At 46.2% G+C, this 14,810-nt stretch overlaps 1 protein-coding gene across 1 annotated transcript in view; it reads right to left on the bottom strand.

The window, feature by feature from the left end:
• Positions 1–14,810, bottom strand: part of ano3 (anoctamin 3) — a 205,913-nt gene that overhangs the window by 178,998 nt on the left and 12,105 nt on the right. The window contains exons 3-6 of the mRNA XM_078221016.1: positions 14,557–14,684; positions 8,711–8,869; positions 2,818–2,918; positions 2,227–2,271 (exon numbers count right to left, since the gene is read on the bottom strand). Coding sequence (XP_078077142.1) covers positions 2,227–2,271; positions 2,818–2,918; positions 8,711–8,869; positions 14,557–14,684 — 433 coding nt within the window. The remainder of the gene's footprint in view (positions 1–2,226; positions 2,272–2,817; positions 2,919–8,710; positions 8,870–14,556; positions 14,685–14,810) is intronic.

Here is a 14,810-nt window from a genome sequence, read left to right as displayed (position 1 = left end):
GGGAGTTGGTACAGACTCAATGGGCCAAATGGCCTCTTTTTGCACTGTAGGGATTCTATGGTCCTATGGATTCTATTCAAATAAACTTAAAAGCATTCCAGCAAAAAAAACTAAGTTATTAAATCATTGTTATTCATAATAACTTTAATTTGGAAGAGCTAAGTTTTTTTTGTTGAAATGCATGCCTCAATAAGTGCGCTAATGGAATAGGTTGCGATCAGTAGGAGGCAAGTTCACTCCTTCACAAATATTGAAAAGACCAAATATTCTGATGCTATTTTATGGTGAAACATTGTTTGTGTTGTTACATCAAGAGGAGGCTGACAGAACTGAGTGTTCCAGGTTGACACGCAGCTTAAATGGAATGGAGAAAATAGCAATTTGCCCTCATCGTAGGCGGTCCAGCTCAAACCTGTCACACATTTGACACGTGATTCAAAGTTTCTGATCCAAATAAAACAATGTTACACCTGTTGCTTCTTTCGATTGACAGCCTGCCTGGTACTTTCATTTTGAAAATCAAACTCTGATATTTGGACTGGAATGGAACCTTTTGAAACGCTTAAACGGGGGATTTATCAGTAACATCTGGAATATTTTAACACTGTGCTCCTTTCCAATATATTCCAAACCCACACAACGCAGTTTAACCTGTCCCGGTCATAGTCATCATGATCTTCAGGTCACCTGAATCAACTGAAGGAATATTATGGGGTTGAGTACCTATAGTTTCCTGGTCAGGGAAACCACTGGGTGTGAGATGTCACCAGTCCAACAAGGTCTCAGAGCATTTTAAGATTAAAGTTTATTTATTCCGTGTCACAAGTAGGCTTACAGTAACACTGCAATGAAGTTACTGTGAAAATCCCCTAGTCGTCACACTTCGGTACCTGTTCAGGTACACTGAGGGAGAATTTAGCATGGCCAAAGCACCTAACCAGCATGTCTTTTTTGGACTGTGGGAGAAAACCAGAGCACCCGGAGGAAACCCAAGCAGACAAGGGGAGAATGTGCAGACACCGCACAGACAGTGACTCAAGCCAGGAATCGAACCCTGGTCCTTGGTGCTGTCAAGCAGCAGTGCTAACCACTGTGCCACCGTGCCGCCCCATTGTGGCAGTAGGTTTGACCTACATGTTAAAGATGTTGCTTGTAAGGTAAGCAACTGTGGTCAGAGCTGTCTCTGTGAATCAACATTAAGGTCACTGAAATGGTCCCGTCACTTTGTACTACTAACCTGTGAGTGAGTGGGATTTCGTTCTCCACAAAGTTACCCCACCTTGGCTGAAAGTTCAACAGTTCTACAATTTGTCTTCTTCTTAGCCTGTCGCAACCCCCCCCTCCCCCCCCTCCCACCCCCATCACCCCCTCCCCCCTCCCAGAAACGAGGATTCGAGGATGACATACATCGTATTGGGCAGCACGGTGGCAAGCACTGCTGCCTCACAGTGCCAGGGACCTGGGTTCAATTCTGGCCTTGGGTGACAGTCCGCATGGAGTTTGCACGTTCTCCCCATGATTGCGTGGGTTTCCTCCGGGTGCTCCGGTTTCCTCCCACAGTCCAAAGACGTGCTGGTTAGGTCCATTGGCCATGGTAAATTCTCCCTCAGTGTAGCTGAACAGGCGCCGGAGTGTGGCGACTAGAGGATTTTCACAGTAACTTCATTGCAATGTCAATGTAAGCCTACTTAATTGGATTGGCTATGCTAAATTGCCCCTTGGTGTCCAGGATGTGCAGGTTTAGGTGGATGTAATATGTCTTCAGAGGCAGAAGTCCCTTCACCAAAATCCCTTTATTTACAATTCCAAAAGCAGTACACAGAGCGCTATCAGTCAGCAATCTACCTTCGGGAGTGCCAGAGGAACTGACACTCCCAGTTAAATACAAGGAAAAGACTCCCTGACTGGCCCATCAATTGACTCCTTAATCAGGGAGTTCATATTCCAATTGGCCAACCTCAATGGCCTGATTGAAGTCATCACAGTGGATTGGCCATGGAAAATGCATGGGGTTAGAGTAGGGGATTGGGTTTAGGTTGGGTGCTCTTTTGGAGGGTTGGTGCAGATGCCATGGGCCAAATGGCCTCTTCTGCAATGTAGGGATTCTATAATTCAGTGATACCAGGCCGCAACTATCCCCAAATTGTGCCCTGGCTGTGATCTTACAACTATCAAACACAATCTTTATGGGATGCTATTAGCAAATACTGCACAACACCTACCAACCTGCTCATCACTTTGTTCTTCCAATCAGTGTAATAACATTTTTTCCTGGAAGAATAGGAAAAAAAGTACTAAGGACCGGGAAGCTTCGGAACGGCTATGTAACATCCATCACAGTTCTTTCAAGTGTCAATAATAAGATGGCAAAAGTTATGAAAACATCACGATTAAATCATGCACATATGCGAAAATATAAATGCAAGCATTATCGGTAGAAAATGATTGTTTAATACTGCTTAATAGTGCAAGACATTATTGTGAAACATGCTCAGAAATTTAGCTGTTGACTTGTTATTGTATTTTTCCTGAGGTAATTGGAAGAAGCTGTCAAAGATATGGAGATATATTGTACATTTCACAGTGAAGGGGGTTGTCAATAACTGTATGTCTGTCAAAGAAGTTATTATTTATTGGAGCAAGAAAACAATTCTCATCCTGTTGGCCGTGTTTTTAAAACCTTCTATCAAGCAAATTAAATTGAATATTGCGCGCAGTCCCTGCCGAGGCTTTTCCCTCACTTGCTACTCTCGAATCTGTCCCAAACCGCAGTTTAACAGTTACAGGGTGAAAGAAGCAGCAGTACATGTACAATACCTAAAGGGCATGCGGATGTTCATTCGCTCCGCGTATTTGCATATCGTTTCCCAAGGTGCGTGGAGCTTTACAAACATTATGTCGCTATTTGTGACGGATTGCTAAGAGAAAGAAATGAAGAAATAGGAATTACATCATGGTCAAAAAACAATTTCGAGATCAACGTCTACATGACTTTCAGACTAATTTAAGGTTTACTTGTTAGCACCACAAGTAGACTTACATTAACACTGTAAGAGGTCTCACAACACCAGGTTAAAGTCCGACAGGTTTATTTGGAATCACGAGCCGAGTTACCTGATGAAGGAGCAGCGCTCCGAAAGCTCATGATTCCAAATAAACCTGTTGGACTTTAACCTGGTGTTGTGAGACTTCTGACTGTGCCCAACCCCAGTCCAACGCCAACATCTCCACATCATGGCTGCATTAAAGTGCAATGAAGTTACTGTGAAAATCCCCTAGCGGCCACATTCCGGCGCCTGTTCGGGTACACTGAGGGAGAATTTAGCATGGCCAATGGCACCTAACCAGCACGTCTTTCGGACTGTGGGAGGAAACCGGAGCACCCGGAGGAAACCCACGCAGACACGGGGAGAATGTGCAGACTCTGCACAGACAGTGACCCAAGCTGGGAATTGAACCAGGATCCCTGGTGCTATGAGGCAGCAGTGCTAACCATTGTGTCACCATGCCGCCCAATCACCCCATTCTATGATTTAAATTTCACAATGAAAACACAGGGTCTGATTTTACCATTGCGTTGCGCCCGTTCTCGGCCGCGAAAATTTGGTAAAGTCAGGCGTGATGCGAGTAGCCCGATCCGCGCCCGTCTCCGCGCTGGTTTCCCCCTTACCAAGACTCAAAAATGGCCGTGATTGGGACCGCGCCTGAAACAGGTGCGACAGCCATTTAAACGCATTTGCCTGCATTTAAATTGACTTAATGGGCTGCACGCCCAACCTTACCGGCACGTCCCCCTTTACCACAACGTTCACCCATCCAGAATCGGCGCGAAACAGACATGCTCCATAGAAGTCTGATTCGGGCCCTCCAGTTAGTGTCGAGGTACGTGCCGAGTGAGATCAGCGTGAGATCAGTGCGGGGGGAAGGGAGGGTCCACTGCCACTCTGCCTGAGATCAGTGGAGGGAAAGGGGGGAGTCCACCGCCACTCTGTCTGAGATTGATGGGGGGGGAGAGGGGGGAGGGGCCGGCAATCGGTCTGGGTGGCGGGGGGATAAGGATAAGAGGGTCAGTAATGTTGTGAGGTGGGGGGGGGGAGGGGGGCAATGTCTGTGGGGGCCAGGGGGAGGCATTATCCGGCCCGGGAGGGATGTGGCAGGGGAGCAGCATTTTATCTTTTTTTTTTCTGCGCAAGCGCAGTTGGAGGCTCCGATCGGAGCTGCAGGGTTTTGGGCGCGTTAAGCCCCACAGCGCAATTCGGAATCGCTGATATTTTTGCAGGCAGAGTGCGCATGGGGGCACCTGAGAACGGGTCTAAAAGTCGGATCTGAAACACTCCCAGTTTCAAGTTCGCCCAGCACTTAGAATCAAAATGATAAAATAGGGCCCACAATGTATGATCAAATTCCAGCTTTATCTGTAGGGTATCAAAATTTGTGATATTACTTCATGACTGAGATCCTATTAAATTTTTGATCAAATCTTCCAAAAGGTCAATGCCTATGGACAGAATGAGGATTAGATCACGCAAGCAATGGTATGAATATATATTGCTTTTGAACACATCATACAAATGATAGAAATTACAAGACGAAGAGATGAAATTCTTTTAAATAATATTTCCAAGTCAACAACTTCAAATTTTTCCGTCGTCATTTCAGATCTGTTAACTCTGTAATCGTGGGTACAAATAAACTAACCCCATTCAACAAAATAACCTGTGTTCCCTTGTAATGAAATGGGGTTGGATGTTGGGGGTTGAGGGAGGGGGGAGGAAGGGAGGGGGAGGGGAGAGGAGCGAGATAGGGAGGGAGGGACAGACGGATAGATGACTGCTTGGCAGCCAGGAAACAAAGTGTAGAAATAAAGGGGACATTTTTCAAATGGCAGGCAGTGACTAGTGAGGTGTCACAGGAATCACTGCTTGGACCCCAGCTATTCAGAATATAAATTAATGATTTGGATGAGGGAACTAAATGTAATATCGCCAAATTTGCAGATGACACAAAGCTGCTTGGGAGGATGAGCTGTGAGGAGGATGCAGTGATGCTTCAATGTGATTTTGACAAGCTGAGTGAGTGGGCAACTGCATGGCAGATGCAATGTAATGTGGATAAATGTGATCAGCTTGTTGTAGTAATCCAGAGATTATTACCTCTGTTCTGCTTTTTAATTTAGCTCCTGGCTACACATAATTCCTTGGCCTTTTGGCTAAGATCAAGTGTAGTTTTGCACTTGGTTGAAGTCATGAGGTTACACTGAGACTTCATGGGAAGCAATTTTTTAAAGCAGCATCTAGGCCTTTTGGCTCAGGTACAAATGAAATCAAGCCTTGGAAGAGGTGCAATGCCTGCCCCAATCAGCTTGGATCATGTAGATCAAGCCCAAGACTTGTCTTGTCAGCTTGGGTCTGGAAGGTCTCACTTGCTGAAACTTTGAATTGGACTTTGATTGGATTAAATAAACAAAATAAAAATCCTCAGCCAAATATCTTTCTTAGTCCTACCTACGTTGCTGATATCCATGTGGGCCACTGTGAGGCAGCAGTGCTAACCACTGTACCATCTTACCCCCTTCAAGAAAACATCGTGGAAGAGGAACATGAGGACTCTCTTTGAGTAAAACGTATTGGCTGGGATTGTCCGCCCTCGCCCGCGGCTGGGATTCTCTGCTCCTGCTGCAGGGAATGGAGTTCTGGCTGAGCGCCGAATTCTCCATTCTCACTGGCAGCGGTGGCGGGACGTGTGAGACTGGAGAATTCCGGCCTTTATCTGTCCAAAAGGATACAAACCAGATGAACTGGAAGCAATTAAGAGACTGGCAGCTGGTGCGTATAGACATTAAAATATTAACCAGCCTGTTGCATCATCTTACTTAAATGAATAAAATGATAATGCAATTTCAGGAGTGAGTTCATCAGAGATCTTTGTTGATAGCATTGCTGATCTTCAAGTAAGTGGTTAGCACTGCTGCCTCACAGCGTCAGGGACCCAGGTTCAATTCCCGGCTTGGGTCACTGTCTGTGCGGAGTCTGCACGTTCTCCCCGTGTTTGCGTGTTTCCTCCGGGGTCTCTGGTTTCCTCCCACAGACCGGAAGATGTGCTGGTTAGGTGCATTGGCCATGATAAATTCTCCCTCAGAGTACCCGAACAGGCGCCGGAGTGTGGTGGTTAGGGGGTTTTCACAGTAACTTCATTACAGTGTTAATATAAGCCTACTTGTGACACTAATAAATAAACTAAAAAAACTGAAAAAACAATTAAATTATAACTAAGAAACTAAGGTTACAAAACTGTTTGAATAGATTAGTGCAGGAGCTGCAATTATTTTGACAGAATGAATAATGCTTTGTGATGGGAGCTTGTTTTTGGACTGTTCCTCAGGAACACGATCAATGTCTGCACGATAATAAAGAGCTTTTGTTGCTAACCATTAAAAATTTGATGACACTTGACTTTTGTGTTAAACAGTGGCAAAAGGACACTTCAATGCCAGTGGTTGGGTTGTGTTATTGCAGTAACAGTGTGGGAGAACCCTTGTCTTATTTTTCAAATAAATGTTGTTCTGAACAGTTTTTCAGACTTGCTACAATAATAAGATAGGGAAAATGCCTCACAATTTGTTTTACCTCCGGGCAGCACGATGGCACAGTGGTTAGCACTGCTGCCTCACAGTGCCAGGGACCTGGGTTCAATTCCCGGCTTGGGTTCACTGTCTGTGTGAAGATTGCACATTCTCCCTGTATCTGCATGGGTTTCCTGCCAGTGCTCCTCCCACAGTCCGAAAGATGTGCTGGTTAGGTGCATTGGCCAAGCTAAATTCTCCCTCAGTGTACCCAAACAGGCACCAGACTGTGCGATTACGGGATTTTCACAATAACTTCATTGCGGTGTTAATGTAAGCCCAATTGTGACACTAATAAATACTTTAATATTGTAATTTTATTTTTTACCGAACTAGCACCTGGATCTTATGGTAAATAAACTGTTTCTTGACACTATGGCACAAGATCCTCATATTTTCCCTTCCCCTTATTTTTCCAGTTGAATGGAATCCTATTGGTGCTTCACCCTAGGACGACAGGATGGCACAGTGGTTAGCACTGCTGCCTCACAGCGCCAGGGACCCGGGTTCAATTCCGGCTTAGATCACTGTCTGTGTGGAGTCTGCATATTCTCCCCGTGTCTGCGTGGGTTTCCTCCGGGTGCTCCGGTTTCCTCCCACACTCCAAAGATATGTGGGTTAGGTTGATTGGCCATGCTAAAGTGCCCCTTAGTGTTGAGGAATTAGCAGGGTAAATACGTGGGGTTATGGGAATAGGGCTTGGGTGGGATTGTTGTCGGTGCAGTCTCGATGGGCCGAATGGCCTCCTTCTGCACTGTTGAGATTCTAGGATTCCAAATGGCCACCATTCATGTGTGAATTCAGACATGGAAAGCTGTTGGAGCCTTTTTTCCACAGGAGCTGTAAGAAGTAATGTCAATCTTTTCCACATCCATTGCCTACACACTCACATCTACTGACAAGAATAAGAGAATAGCGATGCGAAGGGAAGGAGTGTGAGTGGGGTTGTTGAAAACGTGGCCAGCTTTCACCTATTCAACCCGAAGTGCTGAATGCTGGCCATCGGCAGCACTCCCCCAACGTCCCCGCCAGGGAGCAGCTAACGTAGCACAAACCAGGGGATCCAACTTTGGATGTTCCCCAGTCTATGTGGATCAGCTTATTCACTGCCCCAACCTGTGAAGCCAACAGAGGAACCCTTTCTACAAAGAAAATAAAAGCAGACTTTTACATTCAGTGACATTAGGGATTGTTGTAAATAACGTAAAAAAAAACGAATGTTGTAGGTGCTGGAAATCTTAAGCTAGAAACATGGATATAGCCCAGCAGGTCAGGTATGAGCTGTAGAGAGAGAAACATAATTTTCCAGTCAATTTTCCATTGGTCAGCGCTGGAATAAGTTAGTGGAATAAGTTAGCTTTTAAACAAGTGCAAAGGTGGGGGAAGTGGGGAGGGAGGGGAGGAATGTAAGAGAATGGAAGGTCTATGGAAGGCTAGAGAGATGAAAATAAAAGGTGTTGGCAATGAGGCAGAAACATATAGGGCGGGATATTCCGGCCGCGCTCGCCCCAAAACCAGAAAATCCCACCCGTGGTCAACGGACCTTTGCATGGTCCGCCCCTCACCCACTACGATTCACAGGAAAATTGCCCCCAAGCACTCTACCGAGACCAAACATTCCCGCCCAAGGTCAATATAGTCCATCAAGTCTATCACTAGAATCAGAGGGCACAACCTCAGGCTAAAAGGACGATCCTTTGAAACAGAGATGAGGAGGAATTTCTTCAGCCAGAGAGTGGTGAATCTGTGGAACTCTTTGACGCAGACGGCTGTGGAGGCCAGGTCATTGAGTGTCTTTAAGACAGAGATAGATAGGTTCTTGATTAATAAGGGGATCAGGGGTTATGGGGAAAAAGCAGGAGATTGAGAATGAGAAAAAAATCAGCCATGATTGAATGGCGGAGCAGACTCGATGGGTTGAGTGGCCTAATTCTGCTCCTATGTCTTATGGTCTTATGGTCAAATTTTCCATCCTGCCCACCAATATTTCTGCAGTTGGGACTGGAAAATCTTTACTTGTACTTCTCTTAAGTCCGTCAACTCTCATTCTGTTTTTATTATCCAATATCTAAGATGTCTTGTTCGCACCTCTCTCTCAAGTTGCAGTCCTTCTGCCCGCAGATTTTTCTCAAAGGTGCTTCTCTTCTCTACCTGCATATTGGATATTTTATAGACCAAGATATAGTCGATCCGCTTCTTCCCGTCTTTGAAGTAAAGGCCAAAGGATATCTCTGAACGTTCTGCATCCTGGGCAATAGACACAAGACGCAATGTCAAATAAAGCGACATGAACCCCATCAGAATTAACATTCTTAAACAAACGTTGCAGGTATTTATATTCTCCGTTTGGCTTGCCACCCCTGATAGTTTCTACTTCTCATTGGCCTCAACTGCAATTCTTTACACTTAACAGAAGGTTCAACTTTGACAAAATGAAAACTTTGGGAGTAAACTTACCAAAAGAAAATTCTAAGTGCCAAACGAGTGTGAAAACGGGAGCAACTCATGCTGTTTTATTGGGCGAGATAAAAATGGAATCTTACCTGACTCTAAAAAAAAAGCCAAAACTGTTTCTTGCCAGCTGGGAGAGGGGGCAGGGCCTAGCTCGCCGAAAGCCGGCAGAGAGCAGCAGAGTGCGTCATTGTGCAAGTGCAGATCTCTGTGATCCCCCCCAACACTTATGGACCGATTGCCCTCTCTCGTCCCCACTCCTGGCTATCGCGGGGCTCCACAGCCGAAATACCCAGACCCACACACGGACCGGCCGATTGCATGTTGCAGACCACGCAGCGATCCCCACCCCCGATCGGCCTGCTCCCATTGGGCGCAAACCTGATTTCTCAGCTCTCTCACACTCTTACTGGCTCGCCCCACTGGCTGATTGGGTAAGATCACGGGCTACATATGCAAAACAATTTTGACAGCTTTAAGTAGCTTATTAAAATTGAACTATTTGTCTACGGTTTGTATGTACTGTCTGATTTAAAATGTGGCAACTTTGGAGCTATCATGATGTTGGTTATATTTGTCATGTGGCTGCTATCTCTGAGTAAACATTTATTGTTTTTATAAACAATACAAGTGTGACTGCAAGGATATGGATCCATCGGAGAGGGCGTGGACAAGAATGGTTCCAGGGATGAGGAACTTCATGAGGATAGATTGGAGAGATTGGGACTGTTCCCCTTGGAGAGAAGAGGGCTAAGGAAGAGATTTGATAGAGATGTTCAAAATCATGAGTGGGCTGGACAGAGTGGATAGGGAGAAACTGTTCCCACGTGTTCCCACTTGTGACACCAATAAATAAACTTAAACTTAACTAAAAGGATCAAGAGCGAGAGGGCACAGATTTAAAGTGATTTGCAAAAGAAGCAAATGTGATTTGAGAAAAACTTTTTCACACATTGAGTGAATGGATTAAGAACAAAGAACAGTACAGCACAGGAACTGGCCCTTTGGCCCTGCAAGCCTGCATCGATCATGATGCCTGCCTAAACTAAACCCGTATGCACTTACAGAGTCATCATGATGGACATGATGGACATCTCAAAATTGATGACTGTGGGAGACCAACTTCTTCAACTCTTTGTAGCCCAGGTCCATCTTGCCTTCTCTTTTCTGGATGTATCACAGCTTGGTATGGCTCCTGCTCTGACCAAGACTGCAACAAACTACAAAGGGTTGTGAACGTAGCCCAGTCCATCACGCAAACCAGCCTCCCAACCATTGACTCTGGCTACACTTCCCGCTGCCTTGAGAAAGCAGCCAGCATAATCAAGGACCCTACACACCCCGGACATAATCTTTTTCACCTTCTTCCATCAGAAAAAGATACAAAAATCTGAGGTCACATACCAACCACCTCAAGAACAGCTTCTTCCCTGCTCCCCTCAGACTTTTGAATGGACCTACTTTATATTAAGTTGACCTTTCTCTACACCCTAACTACACTGGGGCAGCACGGTGGCATAGTGGTTAGCATTGATGCCTCACAGCTTCAGGGACCTGGGTTCGATTCCCGGCTTGGGTCACTGTCTGTGTGGAGTTTGCACATTCTCCCCGCATCTGCGTGGGTTTCCTCCGGGTGCTCCGGTTTCCTCCCACAGTCCAAAGATGTGTGGGTTAGGTTGATTGGCCATACTAAATTGACCATTAATGTCCCAGGATGCGTAGGTTCGAGGGACTAGTCGGGTAAATATGTGGGGTTACGGGGATAGGGCCTGGGTGGGATTGTTGTCGGTGTAGGTTCGATGGTCCGAATGGCCTCTTTCTGCACTGTAGGGATTCTATAACTGTAACACTACATTCTGTATCCTCTCCTTTCCTTCTCCTCTATGAACGGTATACTTTTCACAGTATACTAATACATGTGACAATAATAAATCAAATCAAATCAAACCTTTGCTCACAATCACCCAAAAAAAGATAACCTCTCTGCCAATTAATTAACAGTACCCACTAAAATGACAGAAGGTGACGTTAACACTGGTTACAAAAGAGAGACAATTTTTATGAAGTTCCATTCATATCCCCAGGAACATTCTAAAGTGCCTCACAACCAATTAATTACATTTGAAGTGTAGTCACTATTAATTTGCAGTCAAACACCAAGAATCCATCATGTTGACAGCTCTGGCCTAACTCGTACTTGCTAACATGATTTATTCTCTTTGTGAGTATGTTTTGAAGTTACTGAGTTCTGGAATGTTACGCTTAAACTTTTTTTTATCAAACAACGGTTTGGGCATCTCTGAAAGCTTTATTAGAATTTGAGAAAGTTGCTGTCACGTTGCTCTCTCACGTGTAGCTGGTTACGGAATTTCTTTCTGGGGGGCGACAAGGTGGCACAGTGGTTAGCACTGCTGCCTCACAGCGCCAGGGACCTGGGTTCAATTCCGGTCTCGGTCTGTGTGTAGTTTGTACATTCTCCCTGTATCTGCATGGGATTCCTCTGGGTGCTCTGGTTTCCTTCCACAGTCTAGAGATGTGTGGGTTAGGTTGATTGGCCATGCTAAATTGACCCTAGTGTCAGGGGATTAGCAGGGTAAATATGTGGGGTTACAGGGATAGGACTGGGTGGGAATGTGGTTGGTGCAGACTCAATGGGCTGAATGGCCTCCTTCTGCACTGTAAGGGATTCTGTAATTCTATATTTTCTATTCTATTTCATTGAAGATAATTTGCCACGCACAGAGCGAATGGGATGGACTTTACTAGCCATTCGTGGGCAGGGAAACAGATGGGTGGACCTATAAAATAAGGTGTTGTGCCATTGGCAACATACCAGGTGCTAACCAGTCTGCTCTCACCATGATCTTACCAGTGGCAGTGGAGTTGGGTGGGCAATTGAAGCCCCTAAGCGGGCACTTAAGGACCTCATCCTGCTGCCGCTATGATTTAACATGCAGCAGGAAAGATGTGCGCCCAACATGAAGCCTGGCAGGTTTGCCCCTGCAGGATGCTGGCAATTCAAAGGAGGGGGGGTCCCCTCGTTTCCAGTTCCCTGATGCCAATCAGAGACCCCCACCTCCACAGCTTACCCTCACCGCAGCCACGCTCACCTGTGCCCTGCCCATCATTTTGCCACACTCAGCTCTCTGGGGCCCCAGTGAGATCCCACCTTGCCTGGGTTTTGGGACAACCATTCTTGCTCTTCCTCCCGGGCCTCTTGTGGCACCTCGAGTAGCGACCACAACTGGTGGCACTGCTATTACCACAGAGCTGCCAATCTCTTATTGACTGAACAGAGTTACCTGGCTGAATTGTATGCCAGAGGTGGGGTCCCCACTCCAGATTAAATGTTAGGGCAAGCTTGCTCCTGTCTTGGCTGGATCCATCCCCCACTCCCCCCCCCCCCCCCACCCCCCCGCACACCCTACCGGACCCCCCCCCCCTCCACCCCGCCCCCACAGCCAGTTAATGGCTGTCAGGACGATAATTGGCCTGAGGTGGGTCTCCCTCCCCAATGAGAGTGGAAGTCTCACCTCTGAGAAATGCCAGCCAATCAGATGGTCAACAGTTCTCTTGCCTCAGCAGTGCCACTGGGAGAAGTGGCCACTGCTGAAACTGCAGCCATTCCCCAATAGAAGCATCACGGACTTTCCTTTTGTGCCAGCCCCACCCTCTCCTCCCTATTACATAGAATCATAAACCTCTATAGTGCAGAAGGAGGCCATTTGGCCCATTGAGTCTGCACTGACTCTCTGATAGAGTATCTTACCCAGGCTTATAACCCCACACATTTAACATGGCTAATCCATCTAACCTCCACGTCTTTGGGCAATAAGGGGCAAATCCACGCACCAGGGACCGGGTTCAATCCCAGCCTTGTGTGGCTGTCCATGTGTGGTTTGTACATTCTCCCCGTGTCTTCATGGGTTTCCTCTGGGTGCTCTGGTTTCCTCCCACAGTCCAAAGGTGTGCAGTTTGGATGGATTGGCTACGCTTTATTGTCCCCTTAATGTCTCAATACGTGGAGGTTAGGTGGATTAGCCATGCTAAATTACCCCTTAGTGTCCCAAGATATGTAAGTTAGGGGGATTGACCATGCTAAATGTGTGGGTTTGCAGGGATAGAGAGGGGAAGAAGACCTGGGTAAGATACTCTGCCAGAGAGTTGGTGCAGACTTTGATGGACCGAATGGCCTCTTCTGCACCATAGAGATTCTATGAGACTGCAGCTGTGTATTGAAGAAGACTGACCCAGAGAGATAATGGCATCATCTAAATGCCTCATGGGCTTGCTCTGCTGCTGTGCAGTGCCTCTCCTTGGTTATAGGACTGAAGTGCGGTAGTCTGAGATTCTAATGCTATCTTGCCTCAAAGACTTTAGTCATTAACATTTTCCTTTTGCCTGCAAGAGAATACTTCCCCCATCTAAAGTCAGGTAAGAGTTGATTTGAATTGCAGCATGGGTCATTTGTGTGTATATTCCTCACACAGTGGCACATGAATTAGCAATGTCTGCTCATTCAGCGGACATCTTTCACCCTGGCACTGTTACCATTTCCTTGATCTTTGTTATCTCGGAAGAGAAGCATTGTCCATGTCAAAGTGAGTCAGCAGAGCGGCAGAAAGACCGTGAAAGCATAATTTTAAGGACCCCACACACCCCGGGCATTCTCTCTTCCACCTTCTCCCATCGGGAAAAAGATACAAAAATCTGAGGTCACGTAGCAACCGACTCAAGAACAGCTTCTTCCCTGCTGCCATCAGACTTTTGAATGGACCTACCTCATATTAAGTTGATCTTTCTCTACACCCTAGCTATGACTGTAACACTACATTCTGCACTCTCTCCTTTCCTTCTCTATGAATGGTATGCTTTGTCTGTATAGCGCACAAGAAACAATACTTTTCACTGTATAACCAATACATATTGATGCACCATCTTTCAAGCAAAGACTAGTTTGTATGCAAGAACAAATCGGCTTTTATTAGCAAAAGACTTGGAGCACACCCATGCCGATGAACTGATCCAGACTGAGGCAGGGGGGTGGGGAGCAGTCGCCTTTATACCTGGACCGGGGGGGGGAGGAGTCCCGGGCAGGACTGGCAGGGACGTGTCCAGGCATCTCACACACACACGCAATAAGCTAACTGTGGTTTACCACACATGTGACAATAATAAATCAAATCAAAAGCAGGAACAGCTGTGTGAAGGCTCAAATGAGGGTACAGTAGAGTGGCTGCGAGTAGGAAATGCTACTGCATTGAGATGAATGAGAGGACATTGAAACAGCTTCTATAAGCAACAGGGGATCCGCTTTCCAGATCACCACCCAGGCAATAAAGGCAAAAATCCACCTCAAATTTATTTTCTTGTTACCCCAACAGCAAAAATAAAAGCAGGCACGTAAACAGAGCCGACTCATTTGCGATCACTGCGGGTCTCCCCGTTATTACACAGTGCAAAACACGCTGCTGGAATCATACCACTCGCGCTTCATCGTGAACTTCTGATGACTGACGATTCAATGTGTTCTGCAGGAGGAAGTCATGGTCAGTCCGAGAATCGTACGTCCTTTGCTCAGATTCGATCGTGCTCCATTCCTTCGCTTCATCTGCAAGGCAATGGAAGCAGTGCTTACCAATCTGGTATTTGTCAACACATTCATAGAATCATAGAATGCCTACAGTACAGAAAGAGGCCATTCGGCCCATTGAGCCCACACTGACAACAATCCCAC

The sequence above is a fragment of the Mustelus asterias genome, chromosome 9 (assembly GCF_964213995.1).
Source record: "Mustelus asterias chromosome 9, sMusAst1.hap1.1, whole genome shotgun sequence".
Taxonomy (NCBI): domain Eukaryota; kingdom Metazoa; phylum Chordata; class Chondrichthyes; order Carcharhiniformes; family Triakidae; genus Mustelus; species Mustelus asterias.
Note: the sequence above shows the minus strand (reverse complement) of the source record. Positions and strands in the feature narration are given on the sequence as shown.